The sequence below is a fragment of the Onychomys torridus genome, chromosome 6 (assembly GCF_903995425.1).
Source record: "Onychomys torridus chromosome 6, mOncTor1.1, whole genome shotgun sequence".
NCBI lineage: Eukaryota > Metazoa > Chordata > Mammalia > Rodentia > Cricetidae > Onychomys > Onychomys torridus.
This window is the reverse complement of record NC_050448.1, coordinates 29,691,571-29,708,834: the sequence shown is the minus strand read 5'-3', so window position 1 is coordinate 29,708,834 and position 17,264 is coordinate 29,691,571. Positions and strand designations below refer to the sequence as shown.

Below are 17,264 nucleotides of genomic sequence, written 5' to 3'. Positions count from 1 at the left end.
GTTATTTCTCAGCATTACATGGTATGGCCATGTTCCCTATCTTGTGCAAGTTAGTCACCCCACTGTACTGAGCAATGTCACCTCAATTTTTATTACTAGAACCTTGACATACCTCAATCAACCATGGCCATGGAAGGAATGGAGGGTCTGTTTCTCCCCTTCTCCTTATCTCCATCTTCCTTTACTGAAAGTTCAACACAAGCCAATGAATGGCTGAGAAGGGGAATCCACCACACCTCTTCCTGCTAACTCCTTTGCGATGTCATCCAGTCTTTCAGAGAAACAGAATTTGTCTTTAATTCCTTCACTGCCTTGTATTTCATTGGCCCGGTGATTTTTTTTTCTTTCTTTTGACTTAAATTTAGCACATATCAATTACAGCTAGCAAGGTCTGTCACAGTGCTTACAGGAAATTCCACGGGACCCTCTTCACACTGGGGATGGAGAACATCTGCTACTTTCTTGTTTGGATGCCGGGATTTAGAGGTCAAGGCTGAAGGCTTTGGGGATCGGGGCAAGTGTCAGGCTGTTAGCAGCATAATGAACGGCAGTTGCTGACTAGCTCGTTTTTGCCTGTTCTCAACAGGGGATATTGCCATTCCGTATAATGATCTGGGCTTCAGTGTGTTAAACACATCTAGCTTGGCCAGTGAGACTGACTATACCTTTCACCTCCTGGTTCTGAACTGCATTTTCATCTTGGAAGAAATTATATTGAGGTCTTCATTAGTGGCACTCAGCAGGGGGGAAAGCCTCTATGAGGGCTGATAGCAGGATGGCTAGAAAAAAAATGACCAGCTTTTGTGTGGGGAGTTGAAGGTTTAAGTTGCCTGCACTGGAAAGGGTCTGAGGAGGCGATTATGTTAAGCAAGTAATGTGTTTCGGTAACATGGAATCAAATTATGAGGGTCAGTAGCTTCCTGGCTTTCCCACTGCACTAAATGAAGACATAATATTGCATTTGTGCCGGATACTTCTTGAGGCCACCCAGTGTCAGCACCATCCAGTCGTCCATACTTCCCAGCATGTCACCTCTAATTTCATGGGATTATCTGCATGGCTGCTTTATTCGATGCTCATGAGTTTGAGAGTCCTTTGAACTCACAGCAGGGCTGTGCAGGGTCGTTTTTGTGAGCACTTCCCTTACATGCAAAATTCTCAGTGCCATCTTTTTACAAAGATAGATACACCCCATTCTCTTGCTTCCAAATGTCTTCACTTGTTTGCACCACAAGCTGCCTAAGGGGAAAACACTGAATATGAAAGATGCTTTGGAGGACTCCCTTTAAAAAGCTGTCAGTACAGTGGATTAATAGCAGAAAGGTATGTGGTCCCTAGTGAGCAGCATCAGGGTCACTTTGGAAAATAGGAATGATGCTGATCCCATTGAGTAAGAAAGTCAGGGATAGGCTCAGTGGCCAGGGATTTAACAAGCCTTCCAGGTGATTGTGAGGTTAGTAGAAGCATGGCAACATTCATGGCAAAAAGAAAGGAACAGACCGAAATATTTGGGAATGAAACAATAAACAAGTTATATAAAATACCTGCCTCCATGGATCTCATTAAATTGCAAAGATACTTTGTTCTGATAAAACATCCCTCCATATGCCAATCATGGCCAATGCCATGACATACTGCACTGGAATTAGGCCTCTATATTCTTTGGTTACATAATGACTCATAGGTGATGTCTGTGTGTATTTCAGAACCATCCCTCTTGCGATCTGCATTTCCATGGTCATTATTACAGTTGGCTATGTGCTAACAAATGTGGCCTATTTTACGACCATCAGTGCTGAGGAGCTGTTACAATCTAATGCTGTGGCAGTGGTAAGTCCACATTAAAATCATGCCAGTTTGAATTTAGGCTAATGTAATTCCCTCCAGGAGAAAGCGTTTTGGAAGTCAGTAATCTTTTCTTGACCTGTATGATAATATTTTGAAAATTTTGAGCACACCTTACTTAGCATATATCATATGATACAGCTAACCTCTGCCATAGATTCTCTTTGTTTTTATTTTAATCTCCTAGAAAATATTTCCATGTATAGCTGCTTAAAACTCCATCAGTACTGTCTTAGAGGAGGAGTTATTTTCCCAGCATGTCTCTATGGACAGGTGGACAGTTACTGAATGTAAATAAATGTGGGTTTTGATTTCCAACCCCCTCTGCTCATTTCTAGTTATAAACTTTTCAAATGTTGACTTGATTCCTCTCCAAAGTATCATTCTAGAAATTTCAGGAGGACCATGTCTATCTATTTCTAGCATAACCTTGGAATAGTAGTGTTAGAGAATTCATAAATTTGGGAATAACTAGGCAATTAAATGCTAAAGAGATGTTGCTGTAATACTTGAAGATGCCAGTGTGCATTGTAACTCCCTAAGAATATATACATATAATTCTAAAGCATTTCCCTAAATTTATTTGAAACCAAGATCATACTTGTTTCCAAAGATCATGTTATGAGGCTGCTTCTGTAACACAGACATTTATTTTAGCTTGTAAGAAAGAATTCACTTATTAACTCAAAAGCAGGAAAGGTGAAAAACATTCAAACTGTCCCTGAATGTCAATTCCTTTTAAAGTAGGATCACTTCCTATCAACACCACCCACAGGGAATAATTATCTCATTTTGTGTGAACCAACTTATGAGTTTACTGCATGAAAAGGGCTTTGTCCACTGCTGGGCTTGCTATCAGGCAGTGACATGTATAAAGCTTCTGGGTGTCTGGTCAGTTGCCTCACCTTTCTAGGCAAAGGGCAGCACTAATTTTTTGAGAGCATAATGGGTTTTGTTAATTGCATAGCTCCAGCTGCATCAAGGACAATGAAAAAAATCCTACATTAAAAAAAAAAATAAAAATAAAAGGGTATCCTTTATAGAAATGCACAGGGCTGCACGTGTGACAGCCTACAAGGAAATCTCAGAACTTTGTCTCCCCTTTCTATTTCCTGTCACCTGTCAGGATTGAAATTGTGTTCTAGCTTTTTACAGGAAAGCCTGGGAGGAAATGACAGCTTCCTAGGATGGGGGAGGGCTAGTCCATAAACAGGTTCAGCTGGTATGACTGTACTGGAGGAAAGAACGGTGCATACCGGCTCACTCGTATGACATAACTGATCAGCTTGTGTGGTGTCTTGTATCGTCTAGCACCAGGGGTGGTACGGGAAACAAATACCTGTAACTCTCGTGAGTGCTTATCCGTACCCCATCGCACAAAGGTGGCTTTCTGGGCGAAAGAGCACGTATTGTGCAGAACCATTTCTGTCTCTAAAAGTAGAATTTCCAAATTGAGCTTCCTCCTCTGATCAGAGTCAGAGACGACATGCATCATAGTTGATAAAGATTCTGCAAATGGATCGTTGCTTTGAAGGGAGAGAGAGGACTACTGCTGAGACCTTTGCTCACAGGTCGGAGACAACCAATGCTATGGTACCCGCTTCTGATGATTGTCTCTGGAGTCAGTTTGACCCTAACCAAAAGGAAGGATTATAAAACATTCACGTAGCACCGGGCTAATAGAAAGTCAAAGAGCAAGTTTGGCCTAAATTGTTTCATTTTATTCCACTTTCTGGGAAAGCATTAATTTGCTTCGTTCTTTCTTTCCCCAGACCTTCTCTGAGCGGCTGCTGGGAAATTTCTCATTAGCCGTCCCGATCTTTGTTGCCCTCTCCTGCTTCGGCTCCATGAACGGTGGCGTGTTCGCTGTCTCCAGGTGAGCGAGTTCATGTATTTTCAGAAACACATTTCTGTTTTAGAGATTGGATGTGATAAGGATAACTTTTAAAGAGAAAAGCAATAGTGCCTCCGAACCTGTTGTTTTTAAAGGGATATGCAAGTTTGGAGTAGATTCAAGTGAAGCATGTTTGATTCTGCCCAGTAGAGGGCGCTGCGTGCCTACATATAGCCCGCTGCTCGCTGGCCATGCGGCGTTTTTTTAGAGTTTTTTAGAGTCTCATAACAGCTTTTATTTCTGGCGATAAAGTCTTTTGTTTTTTTCTGAAGGTGCCACGAAAAAAGAGTAAAGTAGAAAGCAAAAATAACCACCCCACCATCTGTAACCCTTTTGCTTTGTTTGATGGTACGAAGATTTCTTGTTTCCTTATGTTACATTTTAAATCAGATAAATCTGAATGCCACATGTATGTACATGTGTGTGCAATGCATGTGTGCTAGATTGGATTGACACTGGCAATCTAGAACTGACTTTGCCACTAGCTCTTCGTGTGTAGGAAAAGCTCCACTCAGTGGGATGTTGCAATTGCTTTTTCTCAAAGCAGAATATGATATGTCCCAGATATCCCTTTGGAAAGATTGATTCTCTCGTCAACTCTGCCCACGTTTTTCTCCCACCAGGCTATTCTATGTCGCGTCTCGAGAAGGGCACCTTCCGGAAATCCTCTCCATGATTCATGTCCACAAGCACACTCCTCTGCCAGCTGTTCTTGTTTTGGTAATGCACATTAACAAGTCTATGTAGATACAACCTCACAAAACGTTTAGCAAAAAGAGGGAGTTGAAACAGACATCCTAATTCACCACTCAATTGGTGCTCGTTGTATCATGTTTGGGAGGCCAGAGATTTTGCCATGGCTTCCTCCTTTGACTCCGTGTTTCTGATGTGTATGGGATGCCCTGGGGAAGGCCCACCTCGTGTCTCTTTCACCTTTGAAAAGATTTGTAAGGTATGATGGGAAGTAGGTGCCGTGGTTTCTCTCCTTGGCAGAGAACCTCAAAGGAAAAACCACAAGGACACAGTCTGAACCACTGGCTCAGAGTTCAGCTGAAAGCAGACTGTGCTAACATTACCCGTTGTCTCCTCCTGGCCCCCGCCATAATGAAACACACACAATGTAATTCAAAGCATAGACAAAACACTAAGCCGGGAAATGGTTCTCCAATCTTAACTGCGACCTGTGAGAGCTAACCTTACAGAGAAGAAAGGAAAATCCCACATGCAAATGGAAGCTGTGGATTTCTCTATACCGTAACGATGTTTGTGAAATGTGGGCTACAAAAGACTGTAAAAGGTGGAAGAGACCTCAAGTACCCATTGGCAAAGCTAGAGTCATTTTTATTCTAGTAGCTTCTTTTTCTGGCAACTGGAATGTGCTGTCGAGAGTGCCCTAGGAAGCGCTGAAGATTTTTTTTTCTTCTCCATGCATTTAATTTGTTTCAGAATGTTTCCTTGAAATTTCCTTTTAAAGTACGCACACACTCTGTGAGGAATCTAGAAGCTAACGTCACGTGTGGGAACAGGATGTATTATTCCATGAAGAAGGCTTTCATCTGAAGCCTCTGCTATCAGTCAAGGCATCCTTGGCTTTTTCGGCTGCAGAGGCCTGCTCTGTGGCTCTCCAGGCTTCATTCTGCCCTGTTCTTGTGGGTCACATGCAGTTAGCACAAAGGAAGAGTTGGCCTGGACCAGGAAAATGTCAATGTTTTGCTTTCAGGAGCTGAAAGATTCATCTCCACATGGTTGTCTCCTGTGTGCATCTCAGGAATCACTTCAGAGCTAGAGTGTCTGCATTTAATATTTATGACTGGCACTTACTAATAATTGACTCTGCATTGATTTTGAGTGATCGAATGTCTTTTTTTTTTTCCTCTTTTTGTTTTTTGGAAACACATTGTTTGGGGTAGGGTGTGCCTGGTACACTGCTAGCCCTGAAGTATGAGAACCTGAGTTTAGTTCCCTAGAACCACATTTTTTAAAATGCTGGCAATGTGGCCTGGGTTCAAAAATCCCAGTGCTAGGGTGGGGGGGCACAGAGATAGGGAGATCCCTGGAGCCCACTGGCCAGCTAGCCTAGCCTACATGGTCAGTTCTAGGCCAATGAGAGACCTCATCTTACAAGGAAGAAGTTACCTGAGGGATAGAAGGCTGAGGACAATAGCCAAGTTTGTCCTCTGACCTCCACATGCATTTATAAACATACCTGCATTTATACACACGTGCACCTGCGAATAGATGGACACACATTCACACAAAAACAAAACAACAACAGAAAACACGTCGTCTCCTCTCCAGTGACAAGAAGGAACTGACAAAGTAACAAAACAACAGATTCACAGAAAATCCCCACTGAAAAGGTGGTTGATGACGGCACCCTCCAGCTGAGGCTTAGTTACAGCCTAAGAACAGAATATGGGGGGAAAAAAGCTTGTGGAGTCTAGGCTTCGGTTAGGATGATGGTTTCTGGTTATAAATAACCATTGGAAAGACACTTGTAATGGGAGACGATGTTACTGTTTGGTATTGCCTGCTCCCTCTTATTTCCGTGCATTTATTTTGTCTCCTCTCTTCCCACTCCAGCATCCTTTGACGATGATAATGCTCTTCTCCGGAGACCTCTACAGTCTTCTGAATTTCCTCAGTTTTGCCAGGTGGCTTTTTATGGGGCTGGCAGTTGCTGGGCTGATTTATCTTCGATACAAACGCCCAGATATGCATCGTCCTTTCAAGGTAACCGCAGCGATCTTGATGGGTTTCCATAAATCTCTCTCCTAATACCTAGGCCTCTTTTTGTCATAACTTGATGATGGGGAGGTTAGGGGGAGGGTGGGGTACTGTGGTGTAAATTATTTAACTCTTGCAGGGAATGCTTCTAATATGCTTCACTTAGGGAAAGTATATACATTATTAAGTGTGGTATAGTGAATTCATCACAGATTTTATCTGTTGAGAACAGACAGTGTTGAAAGATACTTTTTATGTTGGGTTTTCATGCATGGCTTGGTGTGTTCAGAGGGTGTAACACCCCTATCTGTCCTCATATCCAATTGTTGACACAGCTGGGCTGTGAATGAAAGAGTACTTCATTAATTATAACTGGGAAAAGGGTGTAGCTTTGCAGATTACTAAGCATTTTAACTTGTTAACATTGTAGTATTTTTCCTCCATATACTCTAAAGCAATGGTTCTCAACCTGGGGAAGCTAGAGGTCAAATGACCCTTTCACATGGGTCTCCTAAGACCATCGGAAAACACAGATGTTTATTTACATTACAATTCATAACAGTAGCAGCATTACATTTATAAAGTAGCAATGAAAATAATTTTATGGTTGGGGGTTACCACAACATGAAAAAGTATATTAAAGGGCCACAGCAATGGGAAAGTTGGAAACCACTGTTTTAAAGAAATATGAAATAGCAAAGGAAGAGCTTGCCACCAAGTGGGATGAACATTCACTGTAGCCAACAATTTCCTTTGGGAAGACTGGAGAGCAGGCTTGTCATCTCCTCAGCCTCAGACGTCCATGAGTCAGTGCGATCTCACTATTTATTTGCTTTTAAGACATAGCACTGATAATGCTGCCAGTCATGTTATCAGGATTTGTTTCTAATTGTATTCATCGCCACATGCTTGCAGCATCTTTATTAGCTGTTGACTAGGAGTTGGCCTGTTCTATTCCCATCGGGTCGTAGTGTGACTCTCAACAGGAAATCAATATTCCCTGAGAGGTGTTAACATGTAGCAAAGCCACCAGCCACCGGTGCACTTGACTCCATGTGAAAGTGGGCTCTCATCCTAATTATCCAATAGCCAGTCTTTTAAGATGAAAAATGTAAATCGTAATGAAACTTTACTAGTGAAAGAATTTGAATAGATCATCCACGAGGAAACACAGTTTCCTAGCCTTAGACTTTGTTCAAATATTCTGAAACAGGTTCAAGTTAAGAAAACCGCACCTAATATGTGCTCTGTGCTGCTTGAAGAGATTTTGCTGCTTAAAGGAGCTGGGGGCTTACAGCCTGGTCACATGACTGGTGCCCACTGCCTCACGTCTCTTGACCTTGTGTGAAGCTGTTTTGTTTTGCCTGTGTTCCAGGTGCCTCTGTTCATCCCAGCGTTGTTTTCCTTCACCTGCCTCTTCATGGTGGTTCTCTCCCTCTACTCGGACCCATTTAGCACTGGGGTTGGCTTCCTCATCACGTTGACTGGAGTCCCTGCATATTATCTCTTCATTATATGGGACAAGAAACCCAAGTGGTTCAGACAATTATCAGGTACAACTTTTAAGCCTCTTGGACCTGGCGAGAGCCTGTGGTATAGAACACCCATAAAGGTGCACACATCCAATATACATCTCTTAAAGTTTCCAGCTACAATTGTACAATGGTCCAATTGTTATTAAAGTAAATTACTGCATTTTAATTGCAGCTGTGAAGAGAAAGACAGGAAGGACATTTAGAGTGCAGCCCCATTGACCCCTGTTGAGTATTTAATTTGGGTGGTTGTAGTCCCAGGTGTATTAGAGAATAGCTTCTTTAGGTAGAATTTTTTTCAGTACTGTAAATGGTCTCAACTGCTTTTTTGAATCCCTAGTGATATAATGATTGTTCTTCTGGGTTGAACAAAGTCGAGAGACTATCATAGCATTAAATTGACCAAGGACATGAGATTTCTTGGTGAGTGAGGTGGAAGCTTGCCAGTGTCTTACATCATGGCTAAAATATTACCTTGTTAGAAAATGGAGCTACAGAGGGTTCTGGGAATAGCAAAAACCAGGAAGAGATTAATAGCTTGTGTTTCCTGTATGGTTTCTATATGCTTGCACGTGTGCCCATTTTCAGTACTAACAACCATCTAAAGTAGTAGAAGTCATTGTCCCTGTTATGTAAATTTTGAGTGATGTCCCCAGAGAATTCATTCTTACATGTGGATGTAAGTAAAAGAGCCAGGGCTCAAATTCAGAAAGTTGCCTTTGAAAAAGCAATGCTGAGCACTGAGGATGGAGGAGAGAAGGTTGAGGCTGAAGAGAGAAAAGACATAGGAGGTTCCTTCAGGGATAGCAACGAGGACATTAGCAGGACCAATAGGGAGTTAAAAGCACTAAGGAGGAAAAGCTGGTTAAACTTGATAGTCAGTCAAAATGTAGAGGAGAAAGTGTAGATCACTTGGTCAGAAGGGGGTTTTGGAAGAGCCTCAGTGTCAGGGGCTTTTATGATCTCTTTCTCCAGCTTCACTGTCTCAGATCAATTCCCCAAGGACCCATGTCTACAATTCTGTTTCTACCTGGGAAGGAAGCCAGGGCTCAGCACGAGGGAGAATTTAGAATTAAGTATACAAAGTCTTAAGCCTTACATCTAGGATTTGAACTTACATTTGCTGGACACCAATATCCACTGTGTTAGATTTTCACCACCATGACAAAAATATAAGTTCAAGAATAATTTAAAGGAAGAAAAGTTTATTTTGGCTCATGGCTTCAAAAGGTTCAGTTCACACATCTTCATGGTTGCCCTTTCCCTTCCTGAGAGTCTTTAGTTGTGGGATTGGCTACACTGATGGTGCTGGCTCTGTTGTTGGAGGTTATTACTCTACAGGGGGGCCTAACACCCAGCTCCCAAATAAGTCACACACAGAGGTTTATGCTTAATTCCAAATGTCTGGCTTTAGCTTGGCTTGTTTCTTGCCAGCTTTTCTTCCTTAAATTATCCTGACTACCTTTTGCTCTGGACTTTTTCCATTCTCTTACTTCTGTAAATCTTACTCTCATTCCTTGGCTTGCTGTGTAGCCGGGTGGCCGACCCCTGATGTCCTCCTCCTCTGGCTACTACTTCTTTCTTTCTCAGATTTCTCCTTCTATACATTCTCTCTGCCTGCCAGCCCCACCCATCCTTTCTCCTGCCTTGCTATTGGCCATTTAGTTCTTTATTAGACCATCAGGTGTTTTAGATAGGCAAAGTAACACAGTTTCACAAAGTTAAACAAATGCAACATAAACAAAAATAACACACTTTGAAATACTATTCTACAACATGGCTCTATTGCTTTTAGAGGCCTGGGAGTACCTGATGAGGTGAAGCTGTAGCCAGGATGCAGAGAACTCCACAGAACAAGGGACTAGGGCTAAAAAAAAAAAAAAATCTTTTAAATGCAGTCCTCAATCATCTAATTTTTCCAATCAAACCCAGCTTCAAGTGACAAATTCAGCTAAATACCCATCATTAGATTAAATCCTAGTGACCTGTGACACAGGAAGAACCCATTAGTGTAAATAAACATTCCCTCATTTAAGTTAAGTCTGGTATTTTGTGATAGTGACTTGGGGTAAGTCACATAAAATGTATTCTCAAAACCAGATATGGTGTTATTTATGGGTTTGGCGAGTTTAGAATGCAAATTCCTTTTCGTTTTGTATTTGGTCTTAATTCACTTAATTTATCATGCCTAATCTTAAAACTCTAAGGGAGGACATGATCTTGAAGCTTTATACCCTTGAAATTGCAACAATATGGTCATCTCTAACAAGACCCATGTCATGACAGCCCAGGGTGACATGCCAAGGTGATAGAGGAAATCTCACAAGGCCACATCCCTAGATTAAGAGCAATGGCTGACGAGAGAGGGGGAATTGGTCTTCTCCCAGGCCAAGACCCAGTATCTACACACCATCAACACCAAATGGACTCAGTATGTTAATATATGTGTGTGTATTTATGTATGTATGTATGTATGTGTGTGTGTATGTATATGTATATATGTAAAAATAGCAATTAAAAAAGAAGTCATAAATTTGAAAAAGAGTTGGGACATGGTAGGTGTTGGTAGTTAGAGAGGGAGAAATAACATAAATGCAGTATTCATATATGAAGTTCTCAAAAATATAAAAACTTACATTGGAAGTCTAGAGATTTATGGGAAATTTTTCAACAAGTGAGTGTTGATACAAAACTATGACAAAAAGATTTATTTGTGGAGTCTCTAATATATTCCAAAAACACATTCAGAAACCAGCCATTTAAAGTAGTTTTGCCATGACTCCTTACTAACTGAATTGCCATTTGGCTACTTCAGATTTCCTACCACAGTTTCTACTTGGATTTAACTTTCTAGCTGGCAACACTATTCCTGTAAGAAATGTTGCTATATAAATTAGGATTTCAAGGCTAACGGAAATACGCTAATTCACTGAGCACATGCATATATCTATATCCTGCACAGCTGTATTTATTTTTCCACAGAATGTATTTAGTTAGGTTTTCTCCACTGGAGATGCTAGCTGTGGAGCCGAAGGGAGGATCAATTTTGTTAAAATATGTAGGATTAGTATTACTTGGCTTCTTGATACAGTTTAGGGCTGTGTTGGGAGTGAGATTGGGATACACAGACAAAGAGGCCTTGAGCAGGGCAGACAGCCCTACGCCCAGAAGAAAGAGTCAGCAGCTTTTGAGAAGGAGCGTGGAGTGAGGAAAGGGTGAGCTCTGTCCTCTCCTGTGCAGTCAGCCAGTTCCAGCCAGTCTCTACCACAGGCGCATGCTCAAAGGCACTCAGTCAGTTCCGAACAGGCATTTGCTTACAAGATCTTTCTTTGTTGTCCTTCTGCGCTCATGTAGCTTGGAGTTTTTGCTATTTTTCTGCTTCTAATGATGTTTGGAACATCTCTAAGGCTGCTGAATTTAGTGTCAGCCATTTGTGGAATGAACTGCTGGGAAGGAGACCCACGACAGTGGTTTGGTCCTTGGGGATGCACTGACGTCTGACCAGGGACACGGCATTCTGCTTTAAACTGTGATCGTTGCGATTCTTTATCTTTATAGACGCCTTGGAAGGGACTAGAGAGAAACAACGGTCCTCTGTAATTCTGCTTGATTTTACTCTTAGGCAGTGTTCTTGTAGGAAAATAAGAAAGTTCATAATATTTATTGCTGCAGTAGCAAGTATTTTTGTAGCCTTTGGCCAAAACAAAACACTCAGAGAGGAAACATGAGAGTCCTACAGCAGCACTGGACCCTTCCCCCAAAGACACACTTTCTGATTGAGAGAAGACTCCACCTGAGCTTGGAGGCAGGAGAGCCTTGCTTGAAGCAGTTTGTTCAGTAGTTTAATATGTTGTATTGCTTGGTAAAATGGTCTAGCTTTTAAGTTATGCTGTTTTATTTTTTATCTTAATATGTGTGAATGGATTAACCCTGGGAAAATGTGACAGTCTCGCAAAATGCACCTTGCCCGGCCTGTTTCCAAAAGTTGTGACTAGACATCATTCAGAAACTGGTGCAAGGCTAGTTGGCAGAGCCAGCCAGGGAGTGTTCCTAGCCTCTTAGCCCAAGGATACGAGATTCCTAGAGATTTGATGAATACCTCTGGCCACAGGATGCCAGTATTGAACCACTTTTTATGTTATAGCATTTCCAGCCATAGAAGAAAGCACTCTCTTAAGGCAATAGTTAGATATGCGGAAAGCTTCCTCCCCCGTCTTTAAGAGGGCAGTTAATTCTTCTGCTTGGTTGTTTATATGGTTTATTTATCTATGGACTGGCAAACTTCACAGGGGAGGAAAAGGGGGCAGGTTCCACCCTGATGTATCCAGATACACAGAGGTTCTAGACTCTGGAAGCCCAGACCAGGGCTAGTGGCAGCCATTGAACTTGATAGCCTCTAGTTATCTGCTCAACCTGATAATAGCTGAGAGCCACTGGGGTGAGTAGCAGCTAGCCCCTCTTGCTCAGGTAGAAATAGGGAGGCAGCTGTATTTAAACAAAATCTTTGATTATAAAAACAAACAAACAAAAGCCATTCTGGCCGACATGAGCAGAATGCCTATAATCCATCTTTGTGGACAGCAAGCTTGCAACTCCAGAGCCTGAAAGCATATGTTGCCCAAAGTGTATCAAGATAGCTTTATCTGGGACAGGCCCCTGAAAGCTGGTTAATGCGTTTGCAGATTTTCCCTAAAGATTAGAGTATACCTTTTTAATTCATTAAGTTTGCCTGTATTTCTTAGGGGCTCAAAACATGTTCTGAGACTAAATAAATATGCACATGAAAGCATTTTTAAACCCCCTTTTAAGAGAACATACTATTATTTTCAATATAATTTCTGGGGCTGGATGCTTTGCATTGCTTCCCAAGCTCACTCAATCTTGGCTGTTGCTCCCCTGCAGATACCAGGTGTGGTGGGGGGAGTGAGATTTTGCAAACTCAGTTGTTCCAGTTTGCATCAAGAATAACAAGAGAACATGAAAAATAAAACTGAAATCACTGCATTGCTGTAAGCTCCTGTGGGTAGTAATTATGGAAAACTGCAACTGCAGGTCATTGGCTCACCTTTATTTGTAGAGGCAGTAATGTTGATTGATATTGTCTGGCCACTAATCTTATTGTGAGAATGAATAGAATATATGGCACTCCAAAGTCACATGTTTTGCACTGTTTCTAGAAGCTTCCTTGGCTCCATTGAATCCCTGTGCCACCCCACTGCTGTAGGACAGCCTAGAAAGAAAAGTTGGGAAACCAATGAGTATTGAAGGCAATGCCAATCCCTTTGCTGAACACGGCACCATAATACAAGTTATGTCACTACTGGAACCCCAAAGGGAGAGCTTAGGGAAATCCAGGGGAGAATGTCGACAGGGTTGAGTAGGCAGAACCACACAGTTTGGGTCTCTGCCTTGCTCTGCTGAAAGGGGAATCCAAATCTGAACTGTCCTTTCAGAAGGGCACATGAAAACATGTATCTGGAATGGTTGTAAAGTTCCCATACCAGAAAGAAATCTAAGAAGGCAAGAGTGGGGAACCCACATTATGGGAGAACACTAGGACAAGCTTGGATGTCAGGTGTGAGGAATGGGGCTAAGTGAGACGACAAGACAGAGGGATTAGCATAGGGGCAACAGGCAGGGATGCCTTTGAAACACGGGCTTGAGACCATGTTTCTTCAACCTCATTGCTCTTCTTTACAACGCTTCTTGTACTTTAATTGTGTAGCATACTATTAGATGGCTTGGCTCCTTGTCTGCCTATAAAAGCCACCTTCCCCATACTGCTGGTGGATAATTTACCCCTAAGCCTATTTTCAGAATATAATTTTGCCATGTCCTTTTCTGCAAATATGGGATTTGATTGTTGCTCTTATGGCGGAGTGGACTATTACAAAATACAATTTATTTAAGAATTATATAAGGTTTAATTTACTTGACAATAGTATACATGAAACCCTTTACAATAAACACAGAATAAAAAAAAATAATGTGCCCAGGAAACTCCCTCAGGGAATATGATTGTAATTGTTACTGGGTTGTTTTGTTGTTGCTGTTGGTTTTTTTGTTTTTTTTGTTTTGTGTGTGTGTGTGTGTGTGTGTGTGTGTGTGTGTGTGTGTGTGTGTGCTATGACAACATACATACCCGAGAAGAGGCAAATTAAGGGAGGAGGGATTGTTCTGGCTCACAGTTTGAGTGACTACTGCCCATCCTGGCAGAAAAGGCAGAACTGTAGGGGTCTCGTGGCTGGTTATCCTGTCGGAAGTGAGGGAGCAGAAACCAAGTAGAGACCCCCTAGGAAGTAAGGCTGGATTATAGAGTCTCCATGCCAGCCAGTGTAAACTCACATTCTTCAGAGAGGCTGCACTTGTTAAACCTTCCACACTCTTCCTAAACAGTATCCACAGATTGAGGACCAAGTGTTCAAATACATGACCTTCTGGGGGACATTTAGCATGGAAACCACAGTGTTCAGAGAGCAAAAGATGAAAACAGCTTTTTAAAATGTAGTTAAATATTGTTCGCAAAAGCCTGTTAGAATAATGAGTTACCAGAAAAGAGAAAGAATATCTGGAGGAGAGACGATTTGGTTCTGAAACCTTTAAGAAGACAGAACCTGGGGTTTTCTAAGATTAGCAGACTTCTGAAGATGTTCTGTGGGGGTTGGTGACAATGAGCCAACAACAATGTCCCTCAGACCGTCACCACAGAGCTCAGCGCTCTAGGGTGGGGGGTAGAAAGTGTCCTTAGAAGTAATAAAACTCAGGGGTTCTTATATTTTAGTGCTTGTTACAGTTACCTCTTGCTGGGTTAAACCTTCAGCTTCTAAATTAGGAGACTAAGGATTGAATTTGAAGTAAATTTGGAATTGTGGACAATACGTAATGGAATTGGTCCAAGGACCAGACCTTACTGACCCAGATTAGTCCAAGTTTCTCATTCTATTTATGAGACAGACAAGGCCTTGATAAATATGGTAATTTGCTCAACAATACTACAAATTAGAAACTGGAAATAATATTCTTATCATGACTGTCCTGAGAAATTGGTTGTCATCTCTGTGAAAAAAGAACAAGCCCATTTTTAGCTGAACATGAGGCATATTTGTAAACATTTATTTATATCTTGGTCCCATTGTCTCAAAATATTTTCAGCCTCCTGGTTCATAAATAACTGTTCTTATTTGAATGCAAAATATTAATATATTCTTACTGAGGAAGCATCATGGGAAGTTGTAGAAGTGACAAGTAAATTAATTGAGCATGATAGGATTGTAATGAAGTAAATAACTCTTGAAAGTGCACTACAAAGAAGGTGGCCGTGCACTCTCAGTATGCAACCCCAAATAATTCACATTATGCTATTTTTATGCTGTTCTGATTTTCATGCATTTTAATCTCTCCTTATTTCTTTGTAGACAGAATAACCAGAACATTACAGATAATACTACAAGTTGTACCAGAAGACTCTAAAGAATTATGAACTTAATACATCAAAATCTTGGCTATCTGCCCAGGACTGAGATACAGAATGGATCTTTATTTCAAGAAAACACAACTTTGGTGATGGACTAAAGGAACCGGTTATTTCTATTCATATCCTCTAATGTATTCAAACTAATTTCTGAGCAGTTTACTGGTAACTCAATGTATTTGTAGGAAGCTAATACGCAAGTCACATAGTGAGGCAAGTGCAGTGTTGGAGTCTGGTGCTTACCCATTGAGGTAAGGGAACAAGACAAGGGGCATTGCCAACAGGGCTAGCCAGCAGGGCTATCATTCTCTGTAACATTTCTTATCATGACTGAGAACCTTCAAATAGAAGACCAAAGTGTTTTCTGTATATAGGGGGTCTGTATACATAGCTTTACCTACTGGGACACCTATACTGTGAAAAGTATTTTCTATTTTTCTGGGAAAAAATGTTATTATTACGGCAAAGGGGCCAGAAATAACTATATTTTACATAGACCTTGGATTGTTTTCCTTTGGTGACCAACATGGCTGTCACTTATATTTCAACGGCTTATACTCAGAGCTTCAGAACAAAAGATGGGGGAGTACTCTGTGTGTGTGTGTGTGTGTGTGTGTGTGTGTGTGTGTGTGTGTGTGTGTAGCTTGAGATCGAACTCAGGGCTTGGAAAAAGCCAGGCAAGCATTCTACCTTTCAGCTACATCCATATACCCTAATTTGTTGAATGCATTAAAGAAGCATTTCTTGAGGCTATGATTTATGAGGCAATCCTACGAACTGTGTTTGAAAAAAGTTAAGGCGAATTTGTTAGGTTGAATATGATTTCACTTACTCTCAGGAGGTTTGATGTTTGGGATGTCACTTTGTGTCCTGGTTCCTTAGTTCTGGGAAATGTGTACTTTTTGGTATGACATCCATTGATGAACCACCTCTTTGGTAATTTGCTCCTTGATGAATAAAACTAAATTTTAATTACTATAGTACAGCATCAACATGGGAGAAATTGTCCATGAAACTCTAAATATCAGGCTTTGTCCCTATAACCACATTTATATGCAGTGATGATTTTTCCCTTTACTTTGTGGCTATTTTTACATGGTGATGACTTCTGACAATGTGTGCATTCCCTTTACAGTTCTGTTAAAATATGTCTCTGGATAAAATGATCTGGATCAATTAGATAAAAGCACAAATTTACACAAAAACTATGGAAGAAATGTCAGTGCTTAGTAAGACTTTCAACTGATCTTTTAAAAGGTGTCTTCTTCTAAATCTAAGCTTTTTCAATCATTTCTTTACTTTTAGTATAATTCAGCTTGCAAAAGAGATCACTGAGGACGAACCTACAGGAAGGAGTCTTCAATATGTGCATTCAGCTAGGTGGTGCTAGGTCAGAAGTAGAGAACACTGGGAAATTTTAAAATAAGGTTAATGTAATGATGGGATTTTTGAAACTCTTACTTCTAACATCCAAAATTAAATGCTCAGCACGGCCACACTAAGTTTCATCGCTTACATTCTGACCACCCAAAAATGAGATGTTTAAAAAATTATCCTAATTAATAAAATCATTGAGTTCATAGTTAATTGCCCAAAGTACAAATGACAATTTTAATCTAGAGCAATTCACCAATTCAGCTTTTTTTTAAGTCTCAGTAACATTTAACATATACTCAAAATTGACTTTTTGTTTTGTTTTGTTTTAAGATTTATTTATTATGTATATGTACAATGTTCTGGTTGCATGCCAAAAGAGGGAGCCAGATCTCATTACAGATGGTTGTGAGCCACCATG

The 17,264-nt window shown here is 41.0% G+C and overlaps 1 protein-coding gene across 1 annotated transcript in view; it reads left to right on the top strand.

The window, feature by feature from the left end:
* Nucleotides 1-16,106, top strand: part of Slc7a11 (solute carrier family 7 member 11) — a 71,247-nt gene extending 55,141 nt beyond the window's left edge. The window contains exons 7-12 of the mRNA XM_036190540.1: nucleotides 1,707-1,830; nucleotides 3,618-3,721; nucleotides 4,363-4,459; nucleotides 6,323-6,472; nucleotides 7,842-8,019; nucleotides 15,414-16,106. Of these exons, the coding sequence (XP_036046433.1) occupies nucleotides 1,707-1,830; nucleotides 3,618-3,721; nucleotides 4,363-4,459; nucleotides 6,323-6,472; nucleotides 7,842-8,019; nucleotides 15,414-15,478 (718 nt within the window). The 3' untranslated portion in view covers nucleotides 15,479-16,106. The remainder of the gene's footprint in view (nucleotides 1-1,706; nucleotides 1,831-3,617; nucleotides 3,722-4,362; nucleotides 4,460-6,322; nucleotides 6,473-7,841; nucleotides 8,020-15,413) is intronic.
* The last annotated feature ends 1,158 nt before the right edge of the window (nucleotides 16,107-17,264 follow it).